Below are 13,547 nucleotides of genomic sequence, written 5' to 3' on the forward strand. Positions count from 1 at the left end.
TGTCCCTCCTATAGGAAAAAAACGCAAGATGGAGAAGCCGTGACCCACAGGCTGGACAGGAGGGAGCAGGGGTCAGCCAATTAGCTTGGACTGTACTCCATGGGCAGTAGACCAGCTCCCTGGGTTCAGTTCAGGACACTCCCTGATCAGCTCAACCTGGGGTGAGGCCAGAGTGGGAGAGTCCTGGACCCAGCTGGGAAGAGTGAGTGTGATTTCCGCTGGCAGATGAGGAGGGGAAGGGGTGGTTAGCTGGAGGCACAAGTGCGCAAGGACGTACAGAGCCTGGCATGCCAGAGAATTACTGAGAGTGGTTTGGCAGTGCTGGAGTGTGTATGTGTTTGTGCCTTTCTTTGTGTGTGTGTGTGTGTGTGTGTGTGCGCGTGCACGTGCAGGTGCAGGGGTTGGGGCAAGGGCAGAGGAGGCTTTGATAGACAGATGTCCTGAAAAGGAGGTAGGGTCCAGGCCAAAGTTCTTCCTTCACTGTGTCCCTTGGGTGGAAGCATGGGCCCTGAGTGCCCAGGCGTGTGAGTAATTGGATCAAGAGGGGACACAGGTGATGGGACTGGAGTGAAGTCACATGGGCCTAACGGGCATGCAGGTGAGCTTTGTGTAGGGACTACTGGAGTAGCCCAGGTGGGAAAGGATGGGGGCCTGTGGGGCAGTGCTGGGAGCACAGATGGGGACTCAAGCATTCCAGGCCACAGATGAACCTAGGCTGATCCAGAAGGCACAGAGAAAGAGGAGTCAGGAGCATCTCCTGGTGTTCTGGTATAGGAGGTGGTCCCACCATTGAGATTCAGAAGGAATATGAGGGTAGAAGGCGTGGGGGGAATAGGACAAAGGTGAAGGTCGGGGTGGGGGGTCAGTTTGGGATGAGTTGGGTTGTTAGATTGGGTGTCAGCAACAGTTGACACTTGAGTTATTTGTTTGTCCTTGGTGTCCGATTCCCCATGTGTTTACCTGACCTGTGTGCTTAGGTTCATGGACAGTGTGTTCCTTTGTATTAAATGCCCTGTAGAGTGACCATTCCCCCATTGTCAGGCTGAGGAGCTGGTTCTGAGTTGTATTTCAGTTGTGAATTTATACTGGGTAAAAATCTTTGTGGCATGTGCTTTGTTGCTCTTCTGAGGGCCAAAGCCCAGCCAGGGTTCTTCTAAGTGGAAGAAGACCATAGTTCTCCTCTGCTTTTTCCAGAGATGCAGCTATAGTTTTATGTCTGTGGCACCACGCACCATGCATCGTCCCCAGTGCCAGTGTGCCCAGCGCTTTGTCACTTTGTCTATTTTTAAAAGCTACTGGCACCTCAGAGGCTAGATTTTACTTCTTTGAAAAAAATTATTTAGAATTTCCCAAATGTTGTCCTTTGTTATGGAGATTAAACTGTTTCTCCCTTGTAATTGTCAATATTCAACATTGGGGCAAATCGACAGATGATTGGAAACTCGGAACAAAGGCAGTAAGTATTTCCCTGATCTACAACAGAGCTGAACATAAGTTTTCTCAGGGACTATCAAGTATTTTATAATCTGAGGGTGGCCAGGTGTATGTTGGGGAAAAGATAATGCATAAGTTAAATAGCGAGGACTCAGGAGCCAGGCAGACTCGACTTGGGTTCACATTAAACCTCCACCACTTTCTAGACATGTGGCTTTGAGGTAGTTATTTGAGAATCTGAGGCTCTGCTTCCCAATCCAGGAATAATAATAATAATGATTGTTTTTATACTAATAGTAATTATCGTATTTGTTGTATGTAAATATATATTATATAGATTGTATTTATCATGTATAAATACATAAATGTATAATTTACAACAACAATAATAATGATAATACTATTCACTCATGGTTACAGTGAAGGTAAATATAGTTAGTATAGTTCCTGGCATTTTAGGATTCAAGAAATGTTAACCACAGCTGTTATCATCCATAGCCACCCCCATTACCACCATCATCACCACCAGCACCTGCATCCCCATCCCCCCCATCCCCTCCACCACCATCGCCACCACCACCACCATCACCACCATCACCACTATCACCACCATCATCACCACTACCAACACCATCACCACCATCACCACCATCACCACCACTACCAACACCATCACCACCATCACCACTACCACCATCACCACCATCACTATCATTGTCCTTTCCCTCCAGGTTCTGAGCTTCTTAAGGGACAAGACCTCTGTCTCAGTCATTTCCTGTCCCCCCACCCATGCCCACCCTGGTGCTGGTGTAGGACCCTTTATGCAGAAGACAGAAGCTAGAGGAGTAAAGGTATTCCCTCAAGCAGCCCTTCCGTGGCAGTGGTTGGGCGCTGGAATTCCTGACCCACAGGCTGTCTTTGCAGCCTCCCTATGCTGTGAGTCCTCTAGCAAATTGCTTACCCTGGAACACCGGTAACAGATTATGAAGACTCCCCATCTCACAGGGCTGTAGGGAGATGGGAATATGGCACCAGTACTTCTCAATACTGCATCAGGTTAAGAGTAGGATGCAGAAAGGTCACTTAGGGTAAAAATTGTCAGTGCTCCACCTGCCAGGCTCGCCACTTCTCCCAGATTTGTCCCCTGCTAATCCTGTGCTGAGCCCTCCACCTGAAATTCCCATGCAGACTCTCACGCGCCTTTTTGTTCCTGGGCAGCGTCTCCATGGTGTGCATGCCCTCCCAGGCAGCGTACTTACTTCCCCCTGGGGCGTCCATGGGGGTTGTTGGGCATTTGCTTTCAGTTCTCCATCCTGTCTCGTAGTTTATTCTTTCATGGCCCCAAATATGGTCTAGAGCTGGTTTGCTCATTATACTTTTTGTGGCTCTCGGCTGTCATTCACTGATTGGGTCACCCATGTCAGGGCTTTTCTTGCAGTGAGGCTTTGCCTGATGGGGATGCTTGGTAAGGAAGGGAGTTGATGAGGGGTAAGTGTGGAAGGGAAGCGAGATTTGTCCAGTGTCTTCTGAACTGGCTGCCCCATGGCTTTTCCGGTGCCAAGTGTGAGCACGCAGGTAGCACCCATTGCACATGGAAGAAAAAGGGCTACCAGGGAGCACGGTGCTCAGACCTCGGAGCTCTCCCCAGAAAGGATGGCGGGCGTGATATACCTTTCTGTGTGTTCATTCCTGGGGCCACTATAACCTGCTCTGAAAGACGGGGCTTCAGCCACAAACATTTATTGTCTCCTGGCCCTGGAGGTTGGAGTCTGCCCATCCAGGTATGGGCAGCGCTGGGTCCTCCCTGAGGCTGGGAGGGAGCGTCCAGGCCAGTCCTCTGCCCCAGCTGCTGGGGTCTGCTGGTGCTCCATGGTGCTCCTTGACTCACAGATGCACACTTCGTCTCTGCCTTTGTCTTCATGTGGCGCGTGCACATCTGTGTCCAAATTTCCCTTGTTCGTAAGGACACAGTCACAGCAGATCGGGGCCCACCCTACTCTGTTATGACTTCATCTTACCTTGATGACATCTGCCAAGACTCTATTTCCAAATAAGTCACATGCACAGATAAAGGGGGTTAGGACGTCAGCATGTTTTGCAGGACACAGTCAACCCCCAGTGTCACGTATTATTTACCTTCTGCTTGACCCTTACAACAGCCCCGTGAGTCAGGTAGGTGTAGGTGCCATGATTTTCATCCTGGGAATGGGGACTGCTGGGTGTGTGGGTTTGCCCAGGATCAAAGGGTTAATGTGAATGATTGGGTTGCAAGCCCAAGCCTTTCTGACCTCTGGGCTCCTGCTCCTTCTGGAAGTTTCTGAATGGGGCCCTCTTGACGTTTCTTAGAGCAGGATGATTTTTAATTGTACAAGGCTGGCCTGCCCAGGGCATAGGCTCTGCATCCCCAGCTCAGCCCAAAGTGGAGTGTGCTCTCTGTGATGACTTGTGAGCACATGGGTCCCTTGGGAGCAGGACCCAGCCCATGCTCTGCTCTGTACTCACCTGTTGGCACCACCTTTGCTGTGCCAGTGTGTGTGTGCGTGTGTGGGGGGTGGCCCAGGCCTTCCTAGGGTGCTGGTATCCAAGGGAACTTGAGTTAGACGTCTGCGAGGTTAGAACCAGAGACTGATGGGGACTCCTGACACAGGAATGGGCAAGTTATCTGCGGCCCCACCTCATCACATCAAGCAGATCTAGTTTTTTGTACCAAAGTTTCCAGATATTCTTCTCACTCAGCCATGGCTGGGCGGACCTGTGGGCAATCATGAAGTGTCTCTGAAGTGCACAGTGGGCCCACACTCAGCCTGATAGCCCCAAGAGGAGCTCCAAGGTTACCCTTGAATTCAGCCTTTGGCCCTGGGGAGGGACAGATGGAGCATTCAGGCCTACCAGGTCAGGTTTCCTGGGGGGTGGGATTCTGGCTGCCTGCTGAACGTTCCTCATTGTTGAGAGTAGCTGGCTCATCTTACCCCACTGGGAGGTTCTCCCCAAAGCTCAGGCTCCGGATCAAGGGAGGAGGGCCTCTGCATCCCATGCAGAACCCCCAGGAGACAATTGGTCCCAGCCTCCTGTCCTTTCTGAACATTTTTTGCAGTGATAAAGCAAACTCTTGAGCTCCTGCTGATGGCTGTTCAACAGAACATAATTTTAATTCAATAAAAAGTGAGAAGGATCAGTTAGAAGCAGATGTGACCTGGCACTTGTGTTTCATGGCTTGTTGGTGAATCTCACACAAGGGGCCCGAGAGCGTGGCCAAGCTGTGACCTTTGGGTTCTTAGTGGCACTGTTAGGTTTTTGGAAAGTGTGATTGATTTGCAGACACTGTCTACAGAGATGTTAAGAAATTAGCTCTCCTGGCAACTGATAACGATTTTTAAATCACACCGTGTTTCGTCATTGCCTTCCTTTCTGCCTTGGGCGGGGTGGTGTCAATGTTCCAAGGCTGTTAGGTTCAGAGTCCGCAGGGGTGGTACACAGATGCTTGCCGTGGATGTTCCCATCAGAGGAGTTACAAGTCGAGACCCCCGTCCATACCTGAGATGTCAATGTGCAGCCAATGTGAAAATTTAATCATGCTATAATTTGCTTGAGCTGCGGTCCTCACGGTGTGTTCCCCTGACTGGCTGCAGCAGTGTCACCTTCACACTTGTGAGAAGGGCAGGTTGTGAGGCCCACCTGGACGTGCGGCCCCAGATGCTCTGTTGAGTGGTGGTGTTTTGCGGTGCTGGGTCTGCACTGTCTCCACAAGCGCTGGGATTTGAGGAGCTCCACGCAGGTGTGGGAGCAGCCCAAGGCAATAGGCGGTGTTGGTGACCAGAAGAACCCTGCAGATACCTGGTTCTGAGTCAAGGCCACAGAAGCCCATGGTTCAATCCTCACTCTTCTCCTTTTATATTTACTCGGTGTCTCCATCATTTCTCATCCTGAAAAGTTGGGGGGTCTGCTGCTCCGAGAACCTATATGGAAACACCTTGACATCTCTGGCCACGTGCGGGTTGGGCTGCACCACTGACCAGGTGTCTTTGTCCTTCCTTGCAGAAGTGCATTCGGTTTAACCCGGATGCGACCGTGTGGGTTGCAAAGCAGCGGATCCTGTGTTCCTTGAACCAGAGCCTGAAGGACGTCCTGAACTACGGGCTCTTCCAGCCGGCCAGCAACGGGCGTGATGGGAAGTTCCTGGACGAGGAGCGGCTTCTGCGCGAGTACCCGCAGCCCGTGGGCAAGGGCATCCCGTCCCTGGAGGTACTGCTGCTGCCCCATGGCCTGGACACGGGGTGGAGGGGAGGACCTTCACGGAACTCCAAATTTGATATGGATTCAGACAAGACCCCCAAATTAGAAGTTAGTTTGGGGCTTTGAGGTTGCAATTAATTTGGTGAATTTCAGACAGCTGCACAGTTTTGATCGATTTGTTTCCTTACTGTAGATGGGATGAATTTGTTGCAGAGAAATCTTGGGATGAGCAAACCATAAGTCTGCCTCAGGCTCATGGCACCAGGACCTGCGGGTCCTGGCGTACAGGATGGGTTTGCTTCTGCCTTCCCGACTGGGTCTCCCTGCCCTTGGGTGCACAGTGGCCAGTGGCCATCTGGCTGTAGTTGGAAGCATGACTTCCAGCTTCTTGTCTGAGGAATGACCAGGGGGCTCGGAGCTGTTGTGGCTGTGGGCCTGCCTCATGAAAGGTCACCCGAATGCACTTCCATGTGAAGTGTGACGCCAGCCTCCGGCGATCTGACCCCCGGCTTGCCACATCCCCAGGTTTACCCATAGTATTTCCATGGGACGTATTTTTTTAAAAAACATTTTATTTATTTATCCATGAGAGTCAGAGAGAGAGAGGTAGAGACACAGGGAGAGGGAGAGGTGTGTTTCCTGCCGGGAGCCCAATGCGCCACTCAATCCCAGGACCCTGAGATCACAACCTGAGCCAAAAGCAGATGCTCAACCAATGAGTCACCCCAGGTGTCCCTCCATGGGATGTACTAAGATAGTCATTCATAGTCATTCAAGCAGCCTTTGTCCTGTTGCACAGTGTGCTTCTGGTATCCAGAGATTATACTCACCTCAGCCCCATCACACAGTGAGACGCTGTATGTGTGGAATTGAAGCTGTGCCTTCAGCAACCTTGGTGTGTTCTATGATATTATCAGCGATTAGATCACTCTGAGGTCTAAGAGGTCATGGCCCAAGGCTGGACATCATCCACACATTTCTACTCCTAATAGTGAGTTCGAGGCTGAGGTTATTGGGATCCTCATTAAAACAAGCATATGTCAGACCAGAGGGAGGGGTTTCGGTGGAGGAAAAGATGGGGTGCCACTTGGCATCCTGTGGTTCCCTGTTCTTACCTCAGTTGGCTCATACATAAAGTGGGTATCCATTGTGGAGGGGGGACCCGCTTGTTGGGGGCCTGCTAAATACCACTTTGTAGGTGTGTTAAAGGTTCTGGTCTGATGGAGCTCACACTCGACTGGGCGGTGGTAGACCAGGAACAGTGAATGGATGGTTCATTCCAGGACTGATATAATTTTCATAATGACATAAAACCTGGTGAAGACGGAAAAGGCCAGAGCCTACTCTTGATCAGAGAGGCAGTTGGAGGAGGTGACTCTGGCTGGCCCACCACTCACCCCTGAGAAGCAAATGAGAAGGCATGAGGAGGGCGTGAGGATGCACAGTGACCTGGGCAGGAAGGTGCTACTGTTTCTAGAACAGCAGGCACACGTAGTATCCCTCCCATGTCCTTCCTGTCCAGGGACTCATGTGTCATGGGAGCTGAAACTGAGAGGTTTGCAGGGGAAGCATCTCTACTCCTGCATGTGCATCATCCCAGGTGGGGCTTGGTCCGATCCTGGTAGCTGTGCAGCCCAAGCCCACCACCCAGCCTCTCTGGGCCTCAGGTAACAGCTTTGAAATTGGGGTAACATTAGTTCAGCTTTCTTGGTGGGGGCTGTGAGGCTCCAGCAAGGTGCTCTGTGGACGAGCTGGCAATTTCCTTGCCATGAGGGAGTTGTACCTCCACGTATCCATCCATCTCCTTGGGCCTGTATCCTGCCAGGTGATCCACGGTGTGAAATGAGATGTGTCTGGTGCTCTGCACATGAGGGGCATGCGTGGCTGTGAGCTCTTTGCCTCCGAGAATTTTGGTAGAATATGGTTGGCTGCTTATGAAACATTGAGGAAACAGCAGGAAAAGGTTTGGATTCCAGAGTGCATCCCTCCATGGCCACGAGCCAGGAATGCTGGCGATCCTGGAAACACCCTCCTCCGAGCAGTTCCCATCTGGCTAAGATGGGAACCCTAGCGTATTTCTATACCCAGAAGCCACCACCCCCCGACTTGAATTCCCTTAGACTTGTCAGTTAGGGAGTCATCACCTCTCCCAACGTCACTCCCAGCGGCACCTGAAATCTCAGAGGTCTGATGGGTGAAGACGGGGTGTGCAGGGGCTCACTGCAGCCCAGGGCGCTGCATGCAGAACATGCTGTCCCCCTTGAATCTAGAACCAGGGGGTGAAAATCCTAAAATGGGCCTGGATCCCTGCCTCCCAGTTTGGTTCAGGAAGATGGACACCTGCAGTCTTTCCCCAGTGCTCATCCCGGAACCTTGAACAGCCGAGTCTCACGGAACATTTTGATTTCACTACAGTCTTATTTCACCACTTAAAAAAAAAAAACCAAGTTTCAGTGTGTGTGACAGAGGAATTCTGTGTGTCATCAAACTGCTGTTTTGTTGGCAGGAGATAGGAGAGGAGAGCAAGGTGGACCTACATGTGAAATTAGCTCAGTGCCAGGATGAGCTCCCTGCTGCCTCGACCTCCCCACCCCTCGCTGTGCTCCCTCTCGTGCCATCCTCGGGCCTCCCCGCCATCACACCAGGGAGCTCAGTCCCGGATGCGGAGAGTCGGCCAATGCTGACGGCACATTGGCGGGGCTGGGATCGGAGCAGGTGCCTCACCTGGCAATCTCTGCGAGTGCGACGGGCTGGCCGGGAGGAGCAGGAGGTGGAGGTGCTGGGGTTCAGGGCGGAGTGACCCCAGTACGTTCTTCTTGGGCACTGGCTGCATCGGAACAGAATGTGTAGTTTCCAGCTCAGAGGAGGCGCCGTGTTCAAGGAGACGGACGCCATCGAGAGTCCCTGGCAGAGGCTGCAGCAGGGACGCTGGCTTCCCCAGGGTGGGCGTCCTAGGGGTGGACGTCGAAGACACACATCCTGATTTGTCAGCGGGGCCACAAGCACGGTCGTGAGGACCGTGACCACCGCTCATGAGAGGAGCCCTGGCCGTGGCTTCCCCATAGGAGGGGATGACTCCTTTGTCCCCCTGGGTTGCTCTCTTTGCTTTCTGTGCCTTTTCGGCCACGTGGCCGTGGATCTTCGCAGGTGCTGTTCCTGCAATGTCAGGGGCCTGCAGGAGGAATACGGTTAGTCGACCTGACACAGGAGTTTGCTGTGGGGCCCCTGCCTCCCGTGACGTGGCCGAGGACAAAGCCATGCTTCCCCGAACACCGCATGACGTATTCATCATCTCTTCGTATCATCATATCGTATTCACATCTCTTCTCTTTTCCTCTTTCTGTTTCCATGCAGTTTCGATACAAGAAGCGGGTGTATAAGCAATCCAATCTGGACGAGAAGCAGTTGGCCAAGCTACACACGAAGGTAGGCGGGCAGGGCTGGCATTCACACGCTGGCCCTGTGTCGCATACGTGGCGTTACCATCTCTGCAGATCAGGGCAGTTCCTCGGGCAGCGGCTTCCTGTCCTGGGAAGCACCTGCCATGTGCATGTCGTGGAGGGATGGGGCCAGGATGTGCAGGTGCACTGGCTGCCCCGGGGACAGGGGTGCTTGGTGAAGCTGGTGGGGGCTCGGGCAGGGGAACGTGAAGATACCTCGAGGGCGGGGCTCTGAGCAGGGTGGGTTCAGACGCATGCACGGTGGGGAAGGTGATGCTATGTCCGGGAGCCCGCACACACTGTGGGCGAGGCCCACGTGGCCTGAATTAAGCACATGAATGAACACGCCGTCCCGGGTCCCCAGAGCCCCTGAACACAGCCATCCTCTTCTGTGTGATGAAAGCATGCTGGGTGACAACTTGCACGTGGAGTAGGACCAGAAGGGAGGCTGCTCTGTGCACATCACCTCCTGGGTGTTTTTGGGTAGAGAGGCAGCCATTCTCTCTGAGCCACTGCTGCCACCAGAGAGGACACACTGAGCACGGAGCTGATTAGAGAGCTGTTTACATAAACCGCATGGAGGTGAGAGCAGCAGGAGGCCGGCAGGGGTGTGAAGGAGAGGGTCGAGGCCGAGAGCCATGGGCTGTGGTCCGTGAGCGCTCACTTGCTGGCTGGACGTGTGGTGGGTGTTCTTGCCCTTTGTCGGCGTCGCTGTGTGTGTCCACCAGGTGCTGGGACTGGGGTGCGTGGTCACACCCACCGTGGCGTCGAGGAGGATATGTGTTATCTGAGGATGCTCGAGGGTGTGGAGCATAGAGAAAGGCAGTGATGGGAAGCTGCCTGGATGCAGTCCCTAGCCCGTCCTGGGCTGCCCGGGGAGCCTGCCTGGTGCTGTGAGCCCACACAGATTGGTTGTGAGTTCTCAACCAGCAGGTTCCCTTGGTTTTTGTTCTGACCCCCATTTGTATCACAACAGATGCATGGATTTTTATTGTGCTCAACGGGTGTGATACGCCATTATTTATTAATGTCCGCAAGTTGTCTAGATGTGGCTGGTGGCAGCCCTTCTGCCTGGCTGTCTGCCCTCTGGCCTGTGCTGCTGTCCCCTGAGCACTGACAACTTTGTGGCACAACTAATGGTCTGACTCCTTATGCATGTTCCCTGCCCAGCCCTAGAATCCACCTGGATGGTGGTGTTTAGACCTCAAGGTCTGGAAGCTTTTTTTTTTTTTTCTCACCTTCTAACATGTAGATAAAAATGTGCTTTTTGGATTAAAAAAAAAAAAGTCAGTTACTAAATAACAGTGAAAACGTTAAGTGAGAATGAGTGTATCTTGTGTCTTTGGGCATTTGCTAATTTTGGCCCTAGAAAGTCCTTAAAGTGTGTGGGTGGAGATCCAGCCTGTGTTGGGGGGCTGGAGGCCCAGCCCCCGCCCCCCACCCCCCCGGTGCTGCCCACGTGGTGTGTCCTGGGAGCCATGTGGAGGGGGCACGGAATCTGGCCTGTGGCAAGAGTTAGCTCCTTCAGAGGAAGGCAGATTGTGTATTGGGGTTATCCTCAGCTGGCCCAGGCTTTCTGCTCCATGGCAGGAAATCATGATTCCAGTTACTGACGAGGCCAGGCATAGCTGGGGGACGTCCCTCCCCACCAGGGTTGACCCACTGATCGTTTACCCCACAGGATGTGATTGTCTCTTTTGACCTTGAATTGCTCCATGACCAGGCATCTTTGTTTCTGTGCAAGTAGTCACAGACGTTCACCAACAAGTGGATTCCCTGAGTGACAGCTGCCCTATCTGCTCTCCATTGCGGCTGCTGCTTTAGAGATTACAAAGCATAACTATCCATCCTTGGGCCTCGCTTCCCAGAGATGGAGGCTGAAGCTCTGGGGTGGACCCTGGAAGCAGTAGTTTTTTGAAGTGGCCCAGGTGGCTTGTTCCTTTCAAAAGTGAAGGATCGCCCTGTGGCTCCTGGCACGGGCAGTGAAAGCAGGAGAGTTCTAAAACCTCCATCCAGGACAGGCTGGCTGCGTCTGCCCCGCGCTGGACTCCATGCTTGGTGCTGGAGTTCCGGGTGCAGTGAGCTTGCCACCTGGCGGGTCTGCAGCGCCCTGTCCGGGGTGGCTCCCTGTCCCCAGAGGAGGCTGGAGCGTGCCCCGTAATAAGGAACCTTCCCAGGGGCTGTAAAGACATTTCTGTTTTCTTATTTTTCCCCTTAGACCAATCTGAAAAAATTCATGGACCATATTCAGCACCGTTTGGTGGAGAAGGTCGTCAAAATGCTGGAACGAGGCCTGGATCCAAATTTCCATGACCCGGAGACAGGAGGTAGGTCCTGGGTGCGGAGGACGTCAGTAAGCCTCGCACAAGTGCGGGCTCGGCCCGAAAAAGTGCCTCTGTCGTCAGATCCCACACGCACGTGCAACACTTAGGCTTTTCTTGGTTTTTGAAAGTGCTTTCTCATTCCTGGGTGAGTTCCAGAGAAGGGCCGAGCCGTGGAGCCGAGCACGGTGCCTGGCGCACAGTAGGTGCTCATCCACAGCCGCTGGGTAAGCGAATGAATACAGGAGGGATGGTGAGGCGTGTGGTGCTGTTGAGCGCCCGTCAGGGCAGACACGCTGGCACGTGCACACCTTGCTCTTCCAGCTGAAACCTGCCTCCTTATTTACATTCGCAAATCCGAACAGCCCAGGGGTTCCCGAACTCCGTGCCTGTGACTTGTGGGGCTGGGTGATTTCTTCATCTTTAAACAATTCCAAATGAGCATTGATCTTTATTTATTTAATCTTACCCCGCCCCCGCCCCCAGTTTTATTGAGATTTAGCATCGTGTTTCGATACTCTCCTCTGAGGACTGGTTAACGTGTCTCCACGCAGAGTTACAGTTGCTTTTCTTTTTTATTTATTTTATTTTATTTTATTTTATTTTATTTTATTTTATTTTATTTTATTTTATTTTATTTTATTTATAAGGTCTCTTTATTTTTTTATTTTTTTTATTTTTTATTTTTTTATTTTATTTATTTATTTTTTTTATGATAGTCACACACAGAGAGAGAGAGAGGCAGAGACACAGGCAGAGGGAGAAGCAGGCTCCATGCACCGGGAGCCCGACATGGGATTCGATCCCGGGTCTCCAGGATCGCGCCCTGGGCCAAAGGCAGGCGCCAAACTGCTGTGCCACCCAGGGATCCCTACAGTTGCTTTTCTTGCAATGAGAACCCTTAAGATCTGCTCTTTCAGCAGATACACAGAACAGTAATGTTAACTGTAGTCACTGTCTCTGGGACTTGGGACTCATACATCTCGTAACTGGAAGTTTGTACCTTTGACTACCTTCACGCTGATCCCACCCCGCCGCTGGCAGCCAGCCGTCTGCTCTCTGCTTTGGGAGTCGGTATTTTGGGGTTTGACATGCAAGTGACATCCTACGGGCATCTGCCTGACTCATTGCACTCAGCTTGGTGTCCCAAGGGTCCATCCATGGATCGTCAGTGCCCCCACAGGATCCAATCCTTGTGGCAGGATTTCCTTCCTTCTTATGGTGGACTCTGTCCTGGGGCCAGATGGTGATTCGTGGCGGGGGCTGTGTCATGTGTTGTAGGACATGTACAGCATCGCCAGCCTCACCCTGGGCTCCAGTAGCACCACCCCACCTGTGACAACCAGACTGTCTGTAGACCTTGCCCGTGTCACCCTGGTGGGAGCCCTGCCAGGGACACGCCGAGCTGGGCTGGCCGAGAGGGCTCAGGTGGTCTCTGTGGCAGCTTGGGGTGTTCATCCTTGGGGTGTTCATCCCTGGGGCTAGAGAAGGTTCCTCCTGGACTCAGCCACTGCGGGGCCCCTCCTTCTCTTCTGGTGACTTGCCAGCCCTCCTCCGGAGGACTGTCACATAAACATGTCCCGCTTGGCCACTCAGTGACTGAGCCCACAGCACATGCATGTATCTGCTCAAGGATGGAGCTTTCTCATCATCTCTAGGGGTTCCTCTGACCGCTGCAGCTGGGGCAGGACCCCTGCCTGTGCCCATCCAGCTGTGCACACCCCCCGCCCCCACACACACACCCAGCACAGGCTGCTGGATCACAGCCGTGATCACTGTGGACTTGTATGTCTCCCAAATTTAACTTCTGTCTGAGATGCCAGGAGATGGGACACGTGGTGGTGGGAGGACACGGAAGGCACTCTTGGAGGGGTCGTGCATCTCCAGTGTCTGCAGTTCCCTCCTTGGGCAGCCTTTGCCCTGGACGTCCACCAGCCTGGCCTTGAACGTGGCTGTTTCCAGATGATTCCACGGAGGAGGGCCAGCAGTAGGGGGTAGGTCAGGGGATCTGCTCTGGGCTGCTCTTCTTCTCACACGTGGCCTCCTTCTCTGAAACTGGTATCTTCCAGATTCTGGGCTTGCAATGACTCTCCTTCCAGGGCAGACTCTACCCAGCTTC

The 13,547-nt window shown here is 52.9% G+C and overlaps 1 protein-coding gene across 2 annotated transcripts in view; it reads left to right on the forward strand.

Moving 5' to 3' along the window:
- SHANK2 (SH3 and multiple ankyrin repeat domains 2) overlaps positions 1 to 13,547 on the forward strand; it is a 509,904-nt gene that overhangs the window by 85,795 nt on the left and 410,562 nt on the right. For both annotated transcript variants that reach the window (XM_038563628.1, XM_038563629.1), the window contains exons 4-6: positions 5,473 to 5,676; positions 9,022 to 9,093; positions 11,326 to 11,434. In XM_038563628.1, coding sequence (XP_038419556.1) covers positions 5,473 to 5,676; positions 9,022 to 9,093; positions 11,326 to 11,434 — 385 coding nt within the window. The remainder of the gene's footprint in view (positions 1 to 5,472; positions 5,677 to 9,021; positions 9,094 to 11,325; positions 11,435 to 13,547) is intronic.

Source organism: Canis lupus, chromosome 18, assembly GCF_011100685.1.
Source record: "Canis lupus familiaris isolate Mischka breed German Shepherd chromosome 18, alternate assembly UU_Cfam_GSD_1.0, whole genome shotgun sequence".
NCBI classification, from domain to species: domain Eukaryota; kingdom Metazoa; phylum Chordata; class Mammalia; order Carnivora; family Canidae; genus Canis; species Canis lupus.